The sequence below is a fragment of the Octopus sinensis genome, linkage group LG7 (genome assembly GCF_006345805.1).
Source record: "Octopus sinensis linkage group LG7, ASM634580v1, whole genome shotgun sequence".
Classification (NCBI taxonomy): Eukaryota; Metazoa; Mollusca; class Cephalopoda; order Octopoda; family Octopodidae; genus Octopus; species Octopus sinensis.
This window is the reverse complement of record NC_043003.1, coordinates 29928058-29942890: the sequence shown is the minus strand read 5'-3', so window position 1 is coordinate 29942890 and position 14833 is coordinate 29928058. Positions and strand designations below refer to the sequence as shown.

Below are 14833 nucleotides of genomic sequence, written 5' to 3'. Positions count from 1 at the left end.
GTGCCATCTACGGATACGTTGCTTCTGGAATTGATCGCCGTCACCGTTCCTCTGCTCCATTGAGACGTACAGCGCGCCTTCGGTGGCTTGACCCAGACTTCCTCCCCTATTTTCACGCGAACGGGTCCCTTCTCTTCCTCGTGACCCTCCGGCGCTTTGCTCGGGTGCCTCCATTCATATTTGAACACAGCTCTCTGCGGCACAGATTCCTCAGCTTGTCCGGATCGGGGAGACAAGTTGTACCAAAAAACTGCTTCAAGCGGCGAAATGTGCCCTCTTTCCGCTATGGCCTTGACTGTCCGATGGTGCCTCTCCACGATCCCGTTACCGCCCGGCCTATACGCTGCTCTGAACAAGCGTCGCACGTTCCACCGATCAAGCATAACCCTCAATGCTTCCGAACGAAACGCCGCCCCGTTGTCCATCAGTAGTTCTTCCACGGGACCTCTCTCTAAAAATATCCCGTTCAGGATCTGCACGATCTCGTCAGCAATGCCTGATCTCAACTCCCTCCAAATGGCCAGCCGGCCCGGCCCACAGTCGACCATGGAGAGGTACATTCGCTGACGGTAGTGTGTCACATCCACAGCTAGCCTTTTCCAGTTCTGCTCCACGGAAAGGCTTCCCTGCTCATGCCCACTCGGAGCAGGGTCGATGGACTGACACCTGTCGCAGCTCCCGACCACCTCCCGGACGCTTCTCCTGGTGACGTCAGCATCAATTTTTTTTGCCAGATACAGGGTCCTGTCCACACCCAGGTGATGCATAGCGTGCAGTTTCTTCAGTTCAGAGTCATCCAACCGACACGCCGCAGCTATCCCTTTCTGGGCCTCCTCCGGTTCTTCCAACCACGCCCTTTTCACCCTGGTCAGTACGTCCGCCTTGTTTTTCTCCGAAGGCACGAAAACCACGTTCAGCTTCAGTCCGAATTCGGCGATCAATTCACCTAGAACTCCTAGACCGCGCTTCACTAACATCTCCGCAGCACCTTTCGTCTGCACTCTCCTGTCACCGGTGATCACCGATCCTACCCAGCCAAGCACAGTGGCCGAATCCGTCCGCATTTCAATCGTGCGCAGCCCCCATTTCAAGGCCAAGTTCACCCCTTTCAGCAGCGCGTCTAATTCGGCGACATTGATGTGGTTGAAATCATCTGCTTTCCGAAGCCAGGCCGCGTCCTCCACCGCAGTGCCTTCGATTGCCAACACCACCCCTATCGCTATACTGCTAGCATCACACCTGACGGTCCCGCATTTCGTCTTGGGCACGTACCAGTTCCCCCCGGGTCTTCCGCTCTTGTCCTCTCTAGGATCTCCTGCATCATCGCCACCGTCCCTTCTCCCACCTTGTCGCCCCACCTCTCTCCTTCTGCTCATCTCTTGGTGTAACTACACGCCGTGCGCAGCCATCCAGCGATCGGGTAGTGACCGACCAACTTCCCACACACCGAGAACAGCTCTCTCCTGCTGACGCTGGAACTCAGCTCTGGGATTTCATTTCCTCTCCGGAACACCAATTCACCTGATCTATCTCTTCGCAGCTTCAGCCCCAGCGCGGCTCCCCCTTCAATCGACTCCGGTGGCTTAGCAATCAGTCCGAACTTCTCCAGATGTCTAACTACCTCGTCGGCTGGCACTACAGTTTCGTCCACCAAAATGTCGTCAATGTAGGAGCTGGTGGCCTTTCTAATCTTGCCGTCTTTCCCTAGGACGGACCTAAGCACTGCCGCCATGATCTTCGGAGCGGAATTCAGCCCGAAACCCAGCCTGGTTAGACAGTACGTCCAGCCCTTGTACCGCACCAGCTGATATCGCCATAGTTTGTCGCTCACATGGAGCTGCAAGTATGCCGATCTCAAGTCGACAATCGTCGCTGCCTCAGTCGACTGTCTCCACTTACGTAATGCCTCACCACAAACGTCTGTCGCCTCACCTCCCGTGTGACACGATATGTGCTGGTTTAGCTCCCTGAAGTCCAGCACCGGTCTGACTTTTCCCTTCGTAGGCTGCACCACCGCCATCAGGGGTAGCACTCCGCCCGCTACCTCCTCCTTCCAAGGGACAAGGACCCCTTCCTCGATCCACCTCTCCACCTCGTCTTCAAACTCAATCCTGGCGTGGCCTTTCAGTGTATGCTGGTAACAGCTCACCCTGTTCTCCAGTGTCGGGGGCTCGTCCTTCCATTTCCACTCTATCGTCCACCGCTGACCATCGAACGCCGCCTGAAAGTCTTTGTCCTCGATGGTGTAAGCGGCGCAGTCCCTCGCGGGGCTCTGCTTCCTCTGGCGATCCTGACTCGCAGTGCACGACGCCCCCACGCTTCCGAACGTGACCTCATTTCCCACAACACTGACGCCACCGAGGCAGTTGATGGCGTCCATCCCCATCACCACATCAACTCCATTTATCACGCGTTCGGCCACAATTGCCTGTAGCCTTAGCGTCGCGCCGCGCACCACTATCTCTACCTTGCTGCTGCCTCTGCAACGGATTTCGCTGCCGTCGACCGCCCGGACACTACACACCCCGTTCCATTCCTTCGTCACCCTCGAAGTCACCAGGGTGGTCGTACAGCCCGTATCCACAAGGGCCTCGAACGTCTCCCCCTCGGCCTCCACGTCAATCAATGGCAGCGTCTCCAATAGCGCCTCTACTCGTTTGAGGGGAAAGTTCGAGAGGCAGCAACTTCCCCGCGGTCGTTTCCCTGGCCGCAATCACGGGCAATGTGCCCTGTCTACCTGCATCGATAGCAAACGGGCCCCGGCTGCGTACAGTCCCGCGCCATGTGCGGTCCCTGGCATCTAAAACACCGTCCTGAGAACGGCCGCTCTCGTTGCACGGTGAGCTTCTGTACCTCTTTCTCGGGACGTCGTCCGTCTTTACGCGCCTCCGTCACAGCCATCGCTATCGCCTTCCGCCCAGAGTGTCTCGTCAACGCCGAGCATGAGCTACAAGTTCGCTCAATGGCATCTTTTTGACCCCGGGCAGTCGTTGTAGGTGAATCCCTACATCGTCGGGGAACCCATTCACGAACGCCAGTCGGGCTGCTCTCTCCAGTCCTTCTCCGGCAAACCCGGCAGAGTCGCTAGCCTTCTAGCTTCCGATGCAAAATCATCCACCTGGCCTCCCGTCCACCTGATTGCACCTAGCCTAGCGAAAGCTGTGTACTCGCATTCCGTGTATGCGTCACACAAGCGCCGCTCTATATTCTCATCGCAGAGCCGTTCCTCTTCATCCATCTCTAGGTAAAGCGACAACGCACTCCCTTCCAAATACAGCGCCATAAGACTCGCCACGTCGCTTATGCCCTGCAGTCTCGCCACCAGCCTGATTTTCCGAATCCAGGCCACTACATCGCCTTCGCCGTTAAAAGGTCTGACGACGTCACTGGCGATCCTAATTTTTGCAGACATCGTGTTGAAAAAAAATGAGAATGTTTACGAACTGCCGAAATAGCTTGTAGTGAGTGTGCGATTTGAATATAGAGGCACCTACCTTCTCTTCGCGGTGACGGAGATCCTCCAGAGATGACTGGTCCTTCCTCACAGCCCCTACCCGAACACTAACGATAGCAGCTGCTGGCCCCAAACCCTTTAGCGACGTCCTCGCACGTCTTGTCCCCAGCACGACCCACGTTGGAAAAGTCAATTTCCACCCCCTACGCACGCTTGACAGCTGACCCCTTCCGCTTGCCCCAGCTTCCGGTCAACGCACCCCGCTGCTGACGTCCGGCTGCTGACGTCATCCCACATCCCTTAACATTTTTTTCGTTCGAACGGATTTATCTTTGTAAAAAAACTTTTAAGAAAATATTGAACATCAGTATCCATCTCCAAAACAAATAAAAGCTATTAAAGTGTTTTCTTGGTATTTTTCGTTTTATGAACACGAAATGAAAGTGGATTTTTTTTTTCAAGATTGTAATCTCTGTATCTTTAGATGTGTAACCCCCACATAAAAGTTAAAAGTAGGCGGGTGTGTGGGGAAACTAAAAGTTTGAAAACTTTAGAATAATTAACCGATTCTCCTGTATTTTCTGTTACACAAAGCTAGAAACATTTCAGTACCCAACACATATTGAAGGTAAATAATGAATGAAAATAAATATTTAATATAACGTAGAGATTGATAATAGAAAGTTTTCTGTCAAGCTTTTGAATAATCCGACCCGTTGTAAACATTAACCCCGGTTTTTAGTATTGCAGACGGATCTACTGTTTGATGCCCCACCTCCGACTTAGTTTTTCATAACCTTCCCGAATTTTTTATGTCTACCTATTTTAAAGCAGGAAGTTTGTATCATTGAATCGAGGGTGGTTTTTTAAAGTAATTTTAACACATACATTGGTTCATGTTTACTTTTAATTCCCGACCAGCAAAATGTCATAAACCAGTTCAAAGAAGGCTTTTATTCAAACTTTATTGCTCGCCATCTAATAGGTTAATCACTGCTGTCCAACGATTAAGACGCGTTGTTTTATATTAAACTAGCAGTATCGCCCGGCGTTGCTCGGGTTTGTAAGGGAAATAACTATATAAGCATTTTTAGAGATGTAAAGTATAATAGCCATCTCAATATGGCTAACCACAACGAGGGGGTTGTTACTGTAGCTTTTTACGTTCTGAGATTTAATAATACATTTTTAGAGAGTTACTTCCCTTATATAAACCGAGCGAAAATGCATTAAAAATGCGGAAAAATTATGGTAATTTTTTTTTAAAATCGTAGACTCATCGTAGAAGCGCGCTAATACTCAGAAGGGCTCGATATGAATCACGACTATAAGATACCCGCTTTTGGTTAAACTGCACCGCAAAATGTGGGAGTAAGGAATCTAAATCGTAGGAGACAGGCACCACACAACCTCACTTTTATATAAATAGATTTTGAAATGTAAATTTTTTTACAGATTCGGAATCTCCGTAGCCGAAAATGTGGGTTTCTTTTTTTAAAAAAGGGGGTGTGGAATGGGGGTATGGCAATGGTCCGCCATGTCCGTCGGATCGATCAGGTACCGGACAAGGATACTGGATTATTTTTTCCATTTTCTTTTTACTTAATTTTTGAGAGGGGTCGCGTTCATTTTTAGTATTCTCGTTTGTGAGAGAAGTCAAGTTTATTTCTTATATTCTTATTTAAGCGTATTGTTTTACGTTAAATAAAGACAGTGTCCGTCTATCAGCTCCTTTAATACACCGCACGGTCGTTTACAAGAGATGCGAAAAGAATAAATGTGTATCAGTGCCAGAAGGAAAAGAGACGACACAACCGATAGAATGTTAAGAGAAGATTTTATTGATAAATTAACGTGTGTGTTTGTGTGTGCGTCATAAGTACATATATAATAATAACAATAGACAGGCCGTCATGTATACATCATGTGTATGTGTGTGCATTAAAATACAGAGCATAGAAAGAGTCCATAATAGGACCGCTAGAAGAATGCTCAGACACAAGGATGAATAAATACCAGTTCGTAGTCAAGGTACGCGATAGTTGAAGTCCTGTAACAAGAAGTTGTGGCGAAGAAGCAGAGCCGATTGAGGCACAAGGCGTGCGGGAAACTGTGGCTACTATGCAGTGCCGGTTACTTGATACACATCTCGCAGGTTGTATTAGCTGTTAACCATGGTGAAGTAATTCACGAACAGTGTTGAGATAAAACCTGTGCGACGGTTGCTGGTTGCGGTGTATGTAGAGATGTTGATGACGGAGATGGAGATTGCTGTATGCTGTTGGATGAATGTTGAGTCTCCAATGTGGCTGCTGGTGTTGTCGCTGGAACTGGCTGTGTGCTCTGTGGTCAGTGGTTAGACCTTAGAAGGTCTAGACTAACCGAAAGATGAAATACGGTGTTGAAACTAGCTTTTTTATACCATTCAATCGGCGCAACTGAGGTTTAGAAAAGACTGTCTCACGTGACCTTATCAGAAAGCTGCGATTGGTTGGGTTGCACATTGGCGTGTAACAGAGCAAGAGACAAACTGCGCCAATACCAACCAATCAGAGTAGTGGATACAACAGGTTCCAAGTAGCCGAAGGCTAGCTGTTATCTACTACGTCCGTATTCATGTATATATAACAGAGAAAGAGAGAGAGAGAGAGTCCGCTACATGTTTTTATGGGAAGAAAAATATTGAAAAACATCAATACATGCAAGAGAGAGAAAGAAACGAGGAGGGTTATCGTGAGACGTGCTAGAAACAGTAGTCCCGGTGCGCGCACTCACGCATCCGCGCACTCACGCATCCGCGCACTCACGCATCCGCGCACTCACGCATCCGCGCACTCACGCATCCGCGCTAGCTAGTCATGACTAGTCGATCCTTACTTTGTGTTTTTGTGTTTTATTTACTTTGTTTAACAAAAATTATTTTGTGTTAAAAAATTATTTATTTTGTGTTTTATTTACTTTGCTAGGTAGTCGTTGTAGGATCGACTAGTCACGACTAGCTAGCGCGGATGCGCGACTACGCGAGTGCGCGCACCGGGACCACTGTTCTCAAGTAGTACCCATCTAACATCCATGAACTTCGCAGAACTACAAATCCTGTGAAATGGGCGTCAGCTTCATGCCAGTGAACAAAGGAATAAACTATGAGAAGGAAGTGCGGTAGTGCAGGTTTTTGTAGAGGATATCTAGAAAAAAGGAGAAAAGGGTAAAAATCTCCTTTGGTCATGAATGACCATGAGATTACACTTAGAAAGTCCCAGATCTTTTCGGTTTGAACGGCAGTTTTTCTAGCGGTGTCATGAAATTGTCACCCATAATTATGACCCTAGTATCGATCTATTGCATTTCAATCTGTTTTAGGGTTAGGGGGAAGGGTAACTTTTTTTTCTTCACAAATGTAAATAAACTCAATCTGTTCCTTAAACGAGGGACATATTCATACGGCACAGAATGTTGTTTTTTTACCTCAATAGACGTCATTGATTGGTTGAAATTTCAGAAATTGAAGAAAAAAACAACGGCATAGTTTCGGTTGTAGTGCTAAAAACAACAAATATCTTACAAACTATAGAATTTTCTCAATAAAGCCAAGAGAAAAAGATGTTTTATAAACACATTCTACCAGTATACGAAGTTTAGAAGTGTTTAGTTACGTGGAAATTATTTTAAAAAACTGCCGTTCAAACCGAAAAGATCCAAAGTCCCCCTCCAAGATACAAGTCTGGGCAAATTTGTTTATAGAAGACCGGCAGTCACCCATGCGTTCCAGCCTACCGTCACCATGCCACCAATGTTATCCAAGGGAAATGCAAAGACTGATAAGAGTATCTGTGAGATTTGGCTGTTATTTCTAGCATGTGGGTATCCTGCTTGAAGGCCGTAAATCGGGAGGAGAGGGGTTTGGGGGTAATTAAATTTTTTTTTTTTTTGTAAAATTGAAATTTTACAAACAATTTGTTTTCAGAATCATAATTTCCGTATTTCGCCAAAAAAAAAAAAAAAGGTTTCTGAAGAAAGTGAAAAATGAAGTGGGTATTGAAATTTTGAAGTTGCCATTTTTTTTCAAAATCAGAATTTCAATAGCCGAAAATGTGGGTTTCCGTAAAAAAAAAAAACAAATTAAAAAACGAAGTAGGAGGGGGGATTCGTCTCCGCCACAGGTATGCCCATAAATTTGCTGTATTAGAGTATTATAGCAAGGAATAAATAACACAAGCTTAATACCTATAGTATGTAGCTACACTATTAATGTTAAGTATACATAGTCAACATCCACAGGAAATATTTATATATGAGTACCCATTTGAGGTAAGACCTATCTTGCCTGTAGTAGATTTGTGAATATTTGGTTGTACAGAAGTATTTTTTGACTTCTATCATTAGCGATATAGGTAATCTCTATGTATGCATGCATATAAGACTATATAAGTCCAATTGACATATTCAGGCTATATATACTCAGTTAACATCTACATACATATCCACTTATGCAGGTTATGTGTTAGAAATATGGGTTAATCTAAATGGTGTGCTTTTAAACATTAACCGAAATATGTAGGCTAGTCAAGAAATGTCACTTCGATTTTACTTTTATTTAAGTTTAAAGCCAAATATATGTCATTAATACAAGTCATCATCCAAAGTTACTTTTAAAATCTTTTTTTTTTACTGCCTCTACTATTTTTTTAATAGCGGTTATACTCCGGAACATACCGTAGAATATCGGACACAGGCGAAAGCTTCCGGAGGTTATATTTTGTGAAACGAGTTATTTTTGTTGTTTTAATGACGTAAGTTTTTTTTTTTGTTTTCTATTCACGGAAGTCGTGTAAATACTAAACGTTTATCACTAAAAAATATTGGCGAGATTCATTTCGCAGCTATTTAAGTAATGCTCTTCACTGGTCTTCGTTCTTCTATATTTTCAGACACACTGCCACCTTTTTCACTTTTACAACGAATAACTTTATTTTATTAAAAGCATTTAAATTCATCACTTACAACTGGATGAGCCCAACAATCTAACTTATTCGATTTGATAAATTTTCTGGAGTGATATTTACTGGCACAGACCGTCAATCATTTCCTTGGTGTCTACACAGTTTTGTTTAATTTTTTTTTTCCAACCATGGCAAACAATAGTTGTATGTTTTCTTATGAAAATTTACAAAAGATGTCTGAGAAACTGGCTGACCCTAAGTCCCTCTTTAGAGTCTCAATCCAACTTGGTTTGGATTTTCTTGCTATCAAGACTATGGAAGAGTTCTTTCTCTGCTCTGATAAGGTCCGTTTAATACCTGTATTCGCCTTCGCTGCTTTCATCGATACCCGCGGTAAATGTTCAGATAAAAGTATCTTGGATGAAATCAAGAAAAGGCTCGAACCTTGCGTGAAGAACGAAAAAGAAGAAACTAGCATAGGACATTTGCTCGAAAACTGGAGGACATGGGAAGACAAGGTTAAGACTTACCCAAATGAACATGACCACAAAATTCGCGAAAAAACTTTCTGTCAATGGGAACTGTACAAGGACCCCTTTCAAATTACAAACGAAATGATTTTACATATTGGAGAGCTTTTTGAAAAAAATAACTTTCCACCTCAGGATGTCGCGCGTTGGCTAGGAATTCCTTATTACTTCTACATAATCGATCATAAATATCCTTGCCCCGAAAGTGATGAGAAACAAGGAATTGTAGATAGGTTTGACTGGCGCAAGAGGCTTGAGGTTTTATTCAAAGGTCGGGAAAACCATCATACCGATGGAAAGAATTTCCTCAAAGCTCTAAAGCTTACTACTATTCCGGAGAATTTAAACGAGTCAAATATAAGAATTCGTGATATAAACAAAAAGTATAGAGAACATGAGATATGGAAGGATTCTATTGGTAATTCAGCAAAGGGGTAGACATTTGACTTTGTCGCCTTATTTAATACTTATGGTAAGTCAGGAGGAGAAATCTTGTTTCTTTTCGCACCGGTGTCTCCCATCTTGTTACGCCTCTGATATGGATTGTTCTTAATAATTGTAAATGTATTTGCATAATTATGTGTGAGGTTCGGAAAAGATGTCCCTATTTTGGGGGGTAAAGAAAAAGGTATGTTTTTCTTTTTTTCCCACCTTAGGTTTTTAATATTCTGGTAATTGTGATTCTGAATTTTGTTTTTTATGATGAATTTTAATGTTTGACATTTAATTTTTTCCCCTTACTCCTATAACCTTTTTCTTTCCCCATACGGTAGGGACATCTAATTTGAGAACTCGGTACTGTCTGTTTTAGGCCATGCGACCAATATATTATGTTTACACATCATGTACTTTGTGAAAAAGTTGATTTTCAATTTTCCTTGGACATTTTTTTCATTTGAATGGATTTATTTTTGTAAAAAAACTATTAAGAAAATATTGAACATCATTATCCATCTCCAAAATAAATAAAACCTTTTAACAAAGTGTTTTCTTGGTATTTTTCGTTTTATGATCAGGAAACGAAAGTGGAAAATATTTTTTTACAAAATTGTAATCTCCGTATCTTTAAACGTGTAACCCCCACCTAAAAGTTAAAGGCATATTGTCCCGGGTAGTCGGGGAAATTAAAAGTTTCAAAACTTTTTTTACTGGGCGAGGTAAAATGTTGAAAACAGATACCTAATTTTCGTCTGATATGTCCGCTTGGAGATATCGAATAATGTCCATATTTCCGTAATTTATTTTTAAACTCGATATACGACGGAGTGTTGAAAAGTTCTTGACGTTAAGGGTGTCGCGAAAGGCCTAGTTGGAGGCCAACCTTCCGACTTACAGGACTTAGAAAAACTGAAGGGCCGCTGCAACAAGTGTGTGAATCTGACGGAAATATGTTAAATAAAATCATAATTAACCGATTCTCCTGTATTTTCTGTTATCCAAAGCTAGAAACATTTCAGCACCCAACACGTATTTAAGGTAAATAATGAATGAAAATAAATATATAATATAACATAGAGATAAATAATAGAAAGTTATCTGTCAAGCTTTTATATCAAGTCAAAATTTAATTAAAAAATGAAACAAATTGTTAGATTACTGACCAAAATCCGGTTTTTTTTATATGGCAGACGGAACTACTGTTTGATAGCCCACCCCGACTTCATTTTTCATAACCTTCTCAACCTTGTTCCCGAATTTTTTATGTCTACTCATTTTAAAGCAGGAAATTTTCGGTTTGAACGGCAGTTTTTTCTAGTGGTGTCATGAAATTGTCACCCATAATTATGGCCCTAGTATCGATCTATTGCATTTCAATCTGTTTTAGGGTTAGGGGGGAGGGTATCTTTTTTTCTTCACAAATGTTAATAAACCCAATCTGTTTCTTAAACGAGGGACATATTCATACGGCACAGAATGTTTTTTTTTTTTACCTCAATAGACGTCATTGATTGGTTGAAATTGCAGAAATTGAAGAAAAAACAACAACAAATATCTTACAAACTATAGAATTTTCTCAATAAAGCCAAGAGAAAAAGATGTTTTATAAACACATTCTACCAGTATACGAAGTTTAAAAGTGTTTAATTACGTGGAAATTATTTTAAAAAACTGCCGTTCAAACCGAAAAGATCCAGGAAGTCTTTCCTTTAATGTTTACTTTTAACTCCTGACCACCAAAATGTCATAAACCAGTTCAAAGAAGGCTTTTATTCAAACTTTATTGTTCGCCATCGATTAAAACGCGTTGTTTTATATAAATTTTGAAATGCAAATTTCTTTACAGATTCGGAATCTCCGTAGCCGAAAATGTGCGATTCTTTAAAAAAAAAGAAGGAAAAAGACGGAATGAGGGTGTGGTGACGGTCTGCCATTGAAATTTTCTTAAAAAACAAGATGGTTGCCAGAGCAACAAGCTAGCCTTCGTGCCGATGGCACGTTAAACATACCATTCAAGCGTGATCGTTACCACGTCACCTTACTAGCACTTGTGCTGGTGGCACATGAAACATTTGAGCAAGGTCATCGCCAGTACCGCTGGATTGGCTCCTGTGCAGGTGGCACATAAAAAGCACCATTTGGGCGTGGCCATTGCCAGTACCACCAAACTGGCCCTCGTGCCAGTGGCACATAAAAGCACTCACTATACTCTTGGAGTGGTTGGTGTTAGGAAGGGCATCCAGCTGTAGAAACTCTGCCAGATCAGATTGGAGTCTGGTTCGCCAGACCTCAGTCAAATCGTCCAACCCATGCTAGCATGGAAAGCAGATGTTAAATGATGATGATGATAATCCTCCTATATGTGTGTATTTTTATAAGGGAAAAATATGTAATAAATGAAGTAGAAAAAAGATCCATTTCATACGTGAACTTCTGTTTGTTTATTATATGATGAGTTGTATGTGTTATTTTATTTATCAATACAGTAATGGCAGTTATATAAAACACTTCATTTAAATAGGTAAGTTACTCATTCTTGAATGTAGTGATAGTAATGGTAAATTAAGTTATTGAAGAGTGAATATTTCTTTAGAAACAATGTTTTTTGTTTTATTTGCAGTGTTTAAGCAAAAAGATCTGCTTTTGCTCCCACACATAATGTTCCTGCATACCATTGGCCATGTGAAAAGCATGGTTGTTCGAGTTGCAATCCAGCAACTTTTAGTGTTTCATCTTGACTTTTATTAATGCTCATGGCAAAAGAAACTCGGATAGGAAATTACCACTTAAATTGGAATGGGACATTAGGTAGCATAACTGGTATGTGAGGAATGAAGATGGCCTCACCTTTACCACAACCAGTGAAAATATTTGCCTCACTGCAGTTCCTCATGAGTTTGTGCACAATTAATCTTGTACCATTGTATAATTTTGGTTGAGACAAATTATGTAATAGCATAGTAGGAGTCCCTTTTTTCAGCTAAAGACAGTAAGGAGCTGTACCTAGAGGTTGTAGTGAGTTCAAAAATTCAATGGGGTAGTTAACACTATCCTAATCATCAACAACCCTGTCAATTGAGTTATAAATGAATATTTCTCTTGGAAGTTTATTCAACAGCATATTAATGCTATGTACAGCAACATTTTTTGGAGCTAGGATAGGTCGCTCACAGATCCAATCTGTATTGTTGTAATTATGAAGAAGATTAGGAAAGATTTCATCCACCAAGATACATCCATCGATAGAATCAGTTGAATTACATATTGGATTGAGTGTATGAAACTGTTCTTCATCAATTGTGACTAACTCTACTCCGAGTTTCAAAAGCTGCTCTGCAAATAGTTCAGTTGATTGATCTCTTGAAAGCCTTGATTTCATATGATAATTGAAGTAGAAAAAGATTAGTTTCATATATGAACTTCTGTTTGTTTATTATATGATAATAAGCAAGTTGAATGTATTATTTTATTTATCAGTATAGCAGTGGCAATTATATAATACACTTCATTTAAATAGGTAATTTACTCATTCTTAAAAGTAATGATAGTAGTGGCAAATTAAACATTGAAGTATTCATGTTGTATTAAGAGTAAATATTTCTTATGAACAATGTTTTTTATTTTATTTTGGGGTGCATAAGCAAAATGATTTGGCTTCACTCCCACACGTGATCCTCATACATACAGTTGGCCATGTGAAAAGCATGGTTGTTCGAGTTGCAATCCAGCAACTTTTAGTGTTTCATCATGACTTTTATTAATGCTCATGGCAAAAGAAACTCGGATAGGAAATTACCACTTAAATTGGAATGGGACATTAGGTAGCATAACTGGTATGTGAGGAATGAAGATGGCCCCACCTTTACCACAACCAGTGAAAATATTTGCCTCACTGCAGTTCCTCATGAGTTTGTGCACAATTAATCTTGTACCATTGTATAATTTTGGTTGAGACAAATTATGTAATAGCATAGTAGGAGTCCCTTTTTTCAGCTAAAGACAGTAAGGAGCTGTACCTAGAGGTTGTAGTGAGTTCAAAAATTCAATGGGGTAGTTAACACTATCCTAATCATCAACAACCCTGTCAATTGAGTTATAAATGAATATTTCTCTTGGAAGTTTATTCAACAGCATATTAATGCTATGTACAGCAACATTTTTTGGAGCTAGGATAGGTCGCTCACAGATCCAATCTGTATTGTTGTAATTATGAAGAAGATTAGGAAAGATTTCATCCACCAAGATACATCCATCGATAGAATCAGTTGAATTACATATTGGATTGAGTGTATGAAACTGTTCTTCATCAATTGTGACTAACTCTACTCCGAGTTTCAAAAGCTGCTCTGCAAATAGTTCAGTTGATTGATCTCTTGAAAGCCTTGATTTCATATGATAATTGAAGTAGAAAAAGATTAGTTTCATATATGAACTTCTGTTTGTTTATTATATGATAATAAGCAAGTTGAATGTATTATTTTATTTATCAGTATAGCAGTGGCAATTATATAATACACTTCATTTAAATAGGTAATTTACTCATTCTTAAAAGTAATGATAGTAGTGGCAAATTAAACATTGAAGTATTCATGTTGTATTAAGAGTAAATATTTCTTTATGAACAATGTTTTTTATTTTATTTTGGGGTGCATAAGCAAAATGATTTGGCTTCACTCCCACACGTGATCCTCATACATACAGTTGGCCATGTGAAAAGCATGGTTGTTCGAGTTGCAATCCAGCAACTTTTAGTGTTTCATCATGACTTTTATTAATGCTCATGGCAAAAGAAACTCGGATAGGAAATTACCACTTAAATTGGAATGGGACATTAGGTAGCATAACTGGTATGTGAGGAATGAAGATGGCCCCACCTTTACCACAACCAGTGAAAATATTTGCCTCACTGCAGTTCCTCATGAGTTTGTGCACAATTAATCTTGTACCATTGTATAATTTTGGTTGAGACAAATTATGTAATAGCATAGTAGGAGTCCCTTTTTTCAGCTAAAGACAGTAAGGAGCTGTACCTAGAGGTTGTAGTGAGTTCAAAAATTCGATGGGGTAATTAACACTATTCTAATCAACAACACTGTTAATTGAGTTATAAGTGAATATTTCTCCTGGAAGTTTATTCAATAGCATATAATTAATATGTACAGCAACATTTTTTGGATCAAAGAATTTAAAGTGGAGTAAAAAACCTATGCAATGGAAGAATGTTATTTTCTCGGACGAGTCATCCTTAACCCTATTTCCGACCACCAGCCGAGTATATGTGTGAAGACAGCCAAAAGAAGCATTTGACCCAGACTGCCTTCTTTCAACTGTTAAACATGGAGGAAGTTCTGTGATGATCTGGAGACTGTTTTAGCTGAAGAATGGACAAAAATTCCTTTGGAAACAGTTCAAACTTTGTATGAGTCCATACCTCATAGAATTCAAGCTGTAACTAATGCCAAAGGCAGTCC

General features: G+C 41.0%; 1 protein-coding gene and 1 long non-coding RNA gene across 3 annotated transcripts in view; one reads left to right on the top strand and one right to left on the bottom strand.

Moving 5' to 3' along the window:
- Positions 1-7621: 7621 nt before the first annotated feature.
- Positions 7622-11446, top strand: LOC118764210. 2 transcript variants are annotated; one of them, XM_036504682.1, is made up of 3 exons: positions 7622-7762; positions 8147-8244; positions 11209-11446. In XM_036504682.1, the coding sequence occupies exons 1-3, from the start codon at positions 7703-7705 to the stop codon at positions 11297-11299; spliced, it is 249 nt and encodes an 82-aa protein (XP_036360575.1). In that variant the 5' UTR covers positions 7622-7702; the 3' UTR covers positions 11300-11446. The 2 variants fall into 2 exon arrangements, with proteins under 2 accessions (XP_036360575.1, XP_036360574.1); XM_036504681.1 differs by lacking the exons at positions 7622-7762; positions 11209-11446 and adding an exon at positions 8383-9912 and having other exon boundaries at positions 8228-8244.
- Positions 11447-11459: 13 nt separating this feature from the next.
- LOC118764209 overlaps positions 11460-14833 on the bottom strand; it is a 9716-nt gene continuing 6342 nt past the window's right edge. The window contains exon 3 of the long non-coding RNA XR_004999999.1: positions 11460-11471. This is a non-coding gene — a long non-coding RNA (uncharacterized LOC118764209). The remainder of the gene's footprint in view (positions 11472-14833) is intronic.

Bases quoted from the DNA above. Each gene is read 5' to 3' on its own strand.
- LOC118764210 (XM_036504681.1), top strand. From the start codon at position 8,583: ATGGCAAACAATAGTTGTATGTTTTCTTATGAAAATTTACAAAAGATG.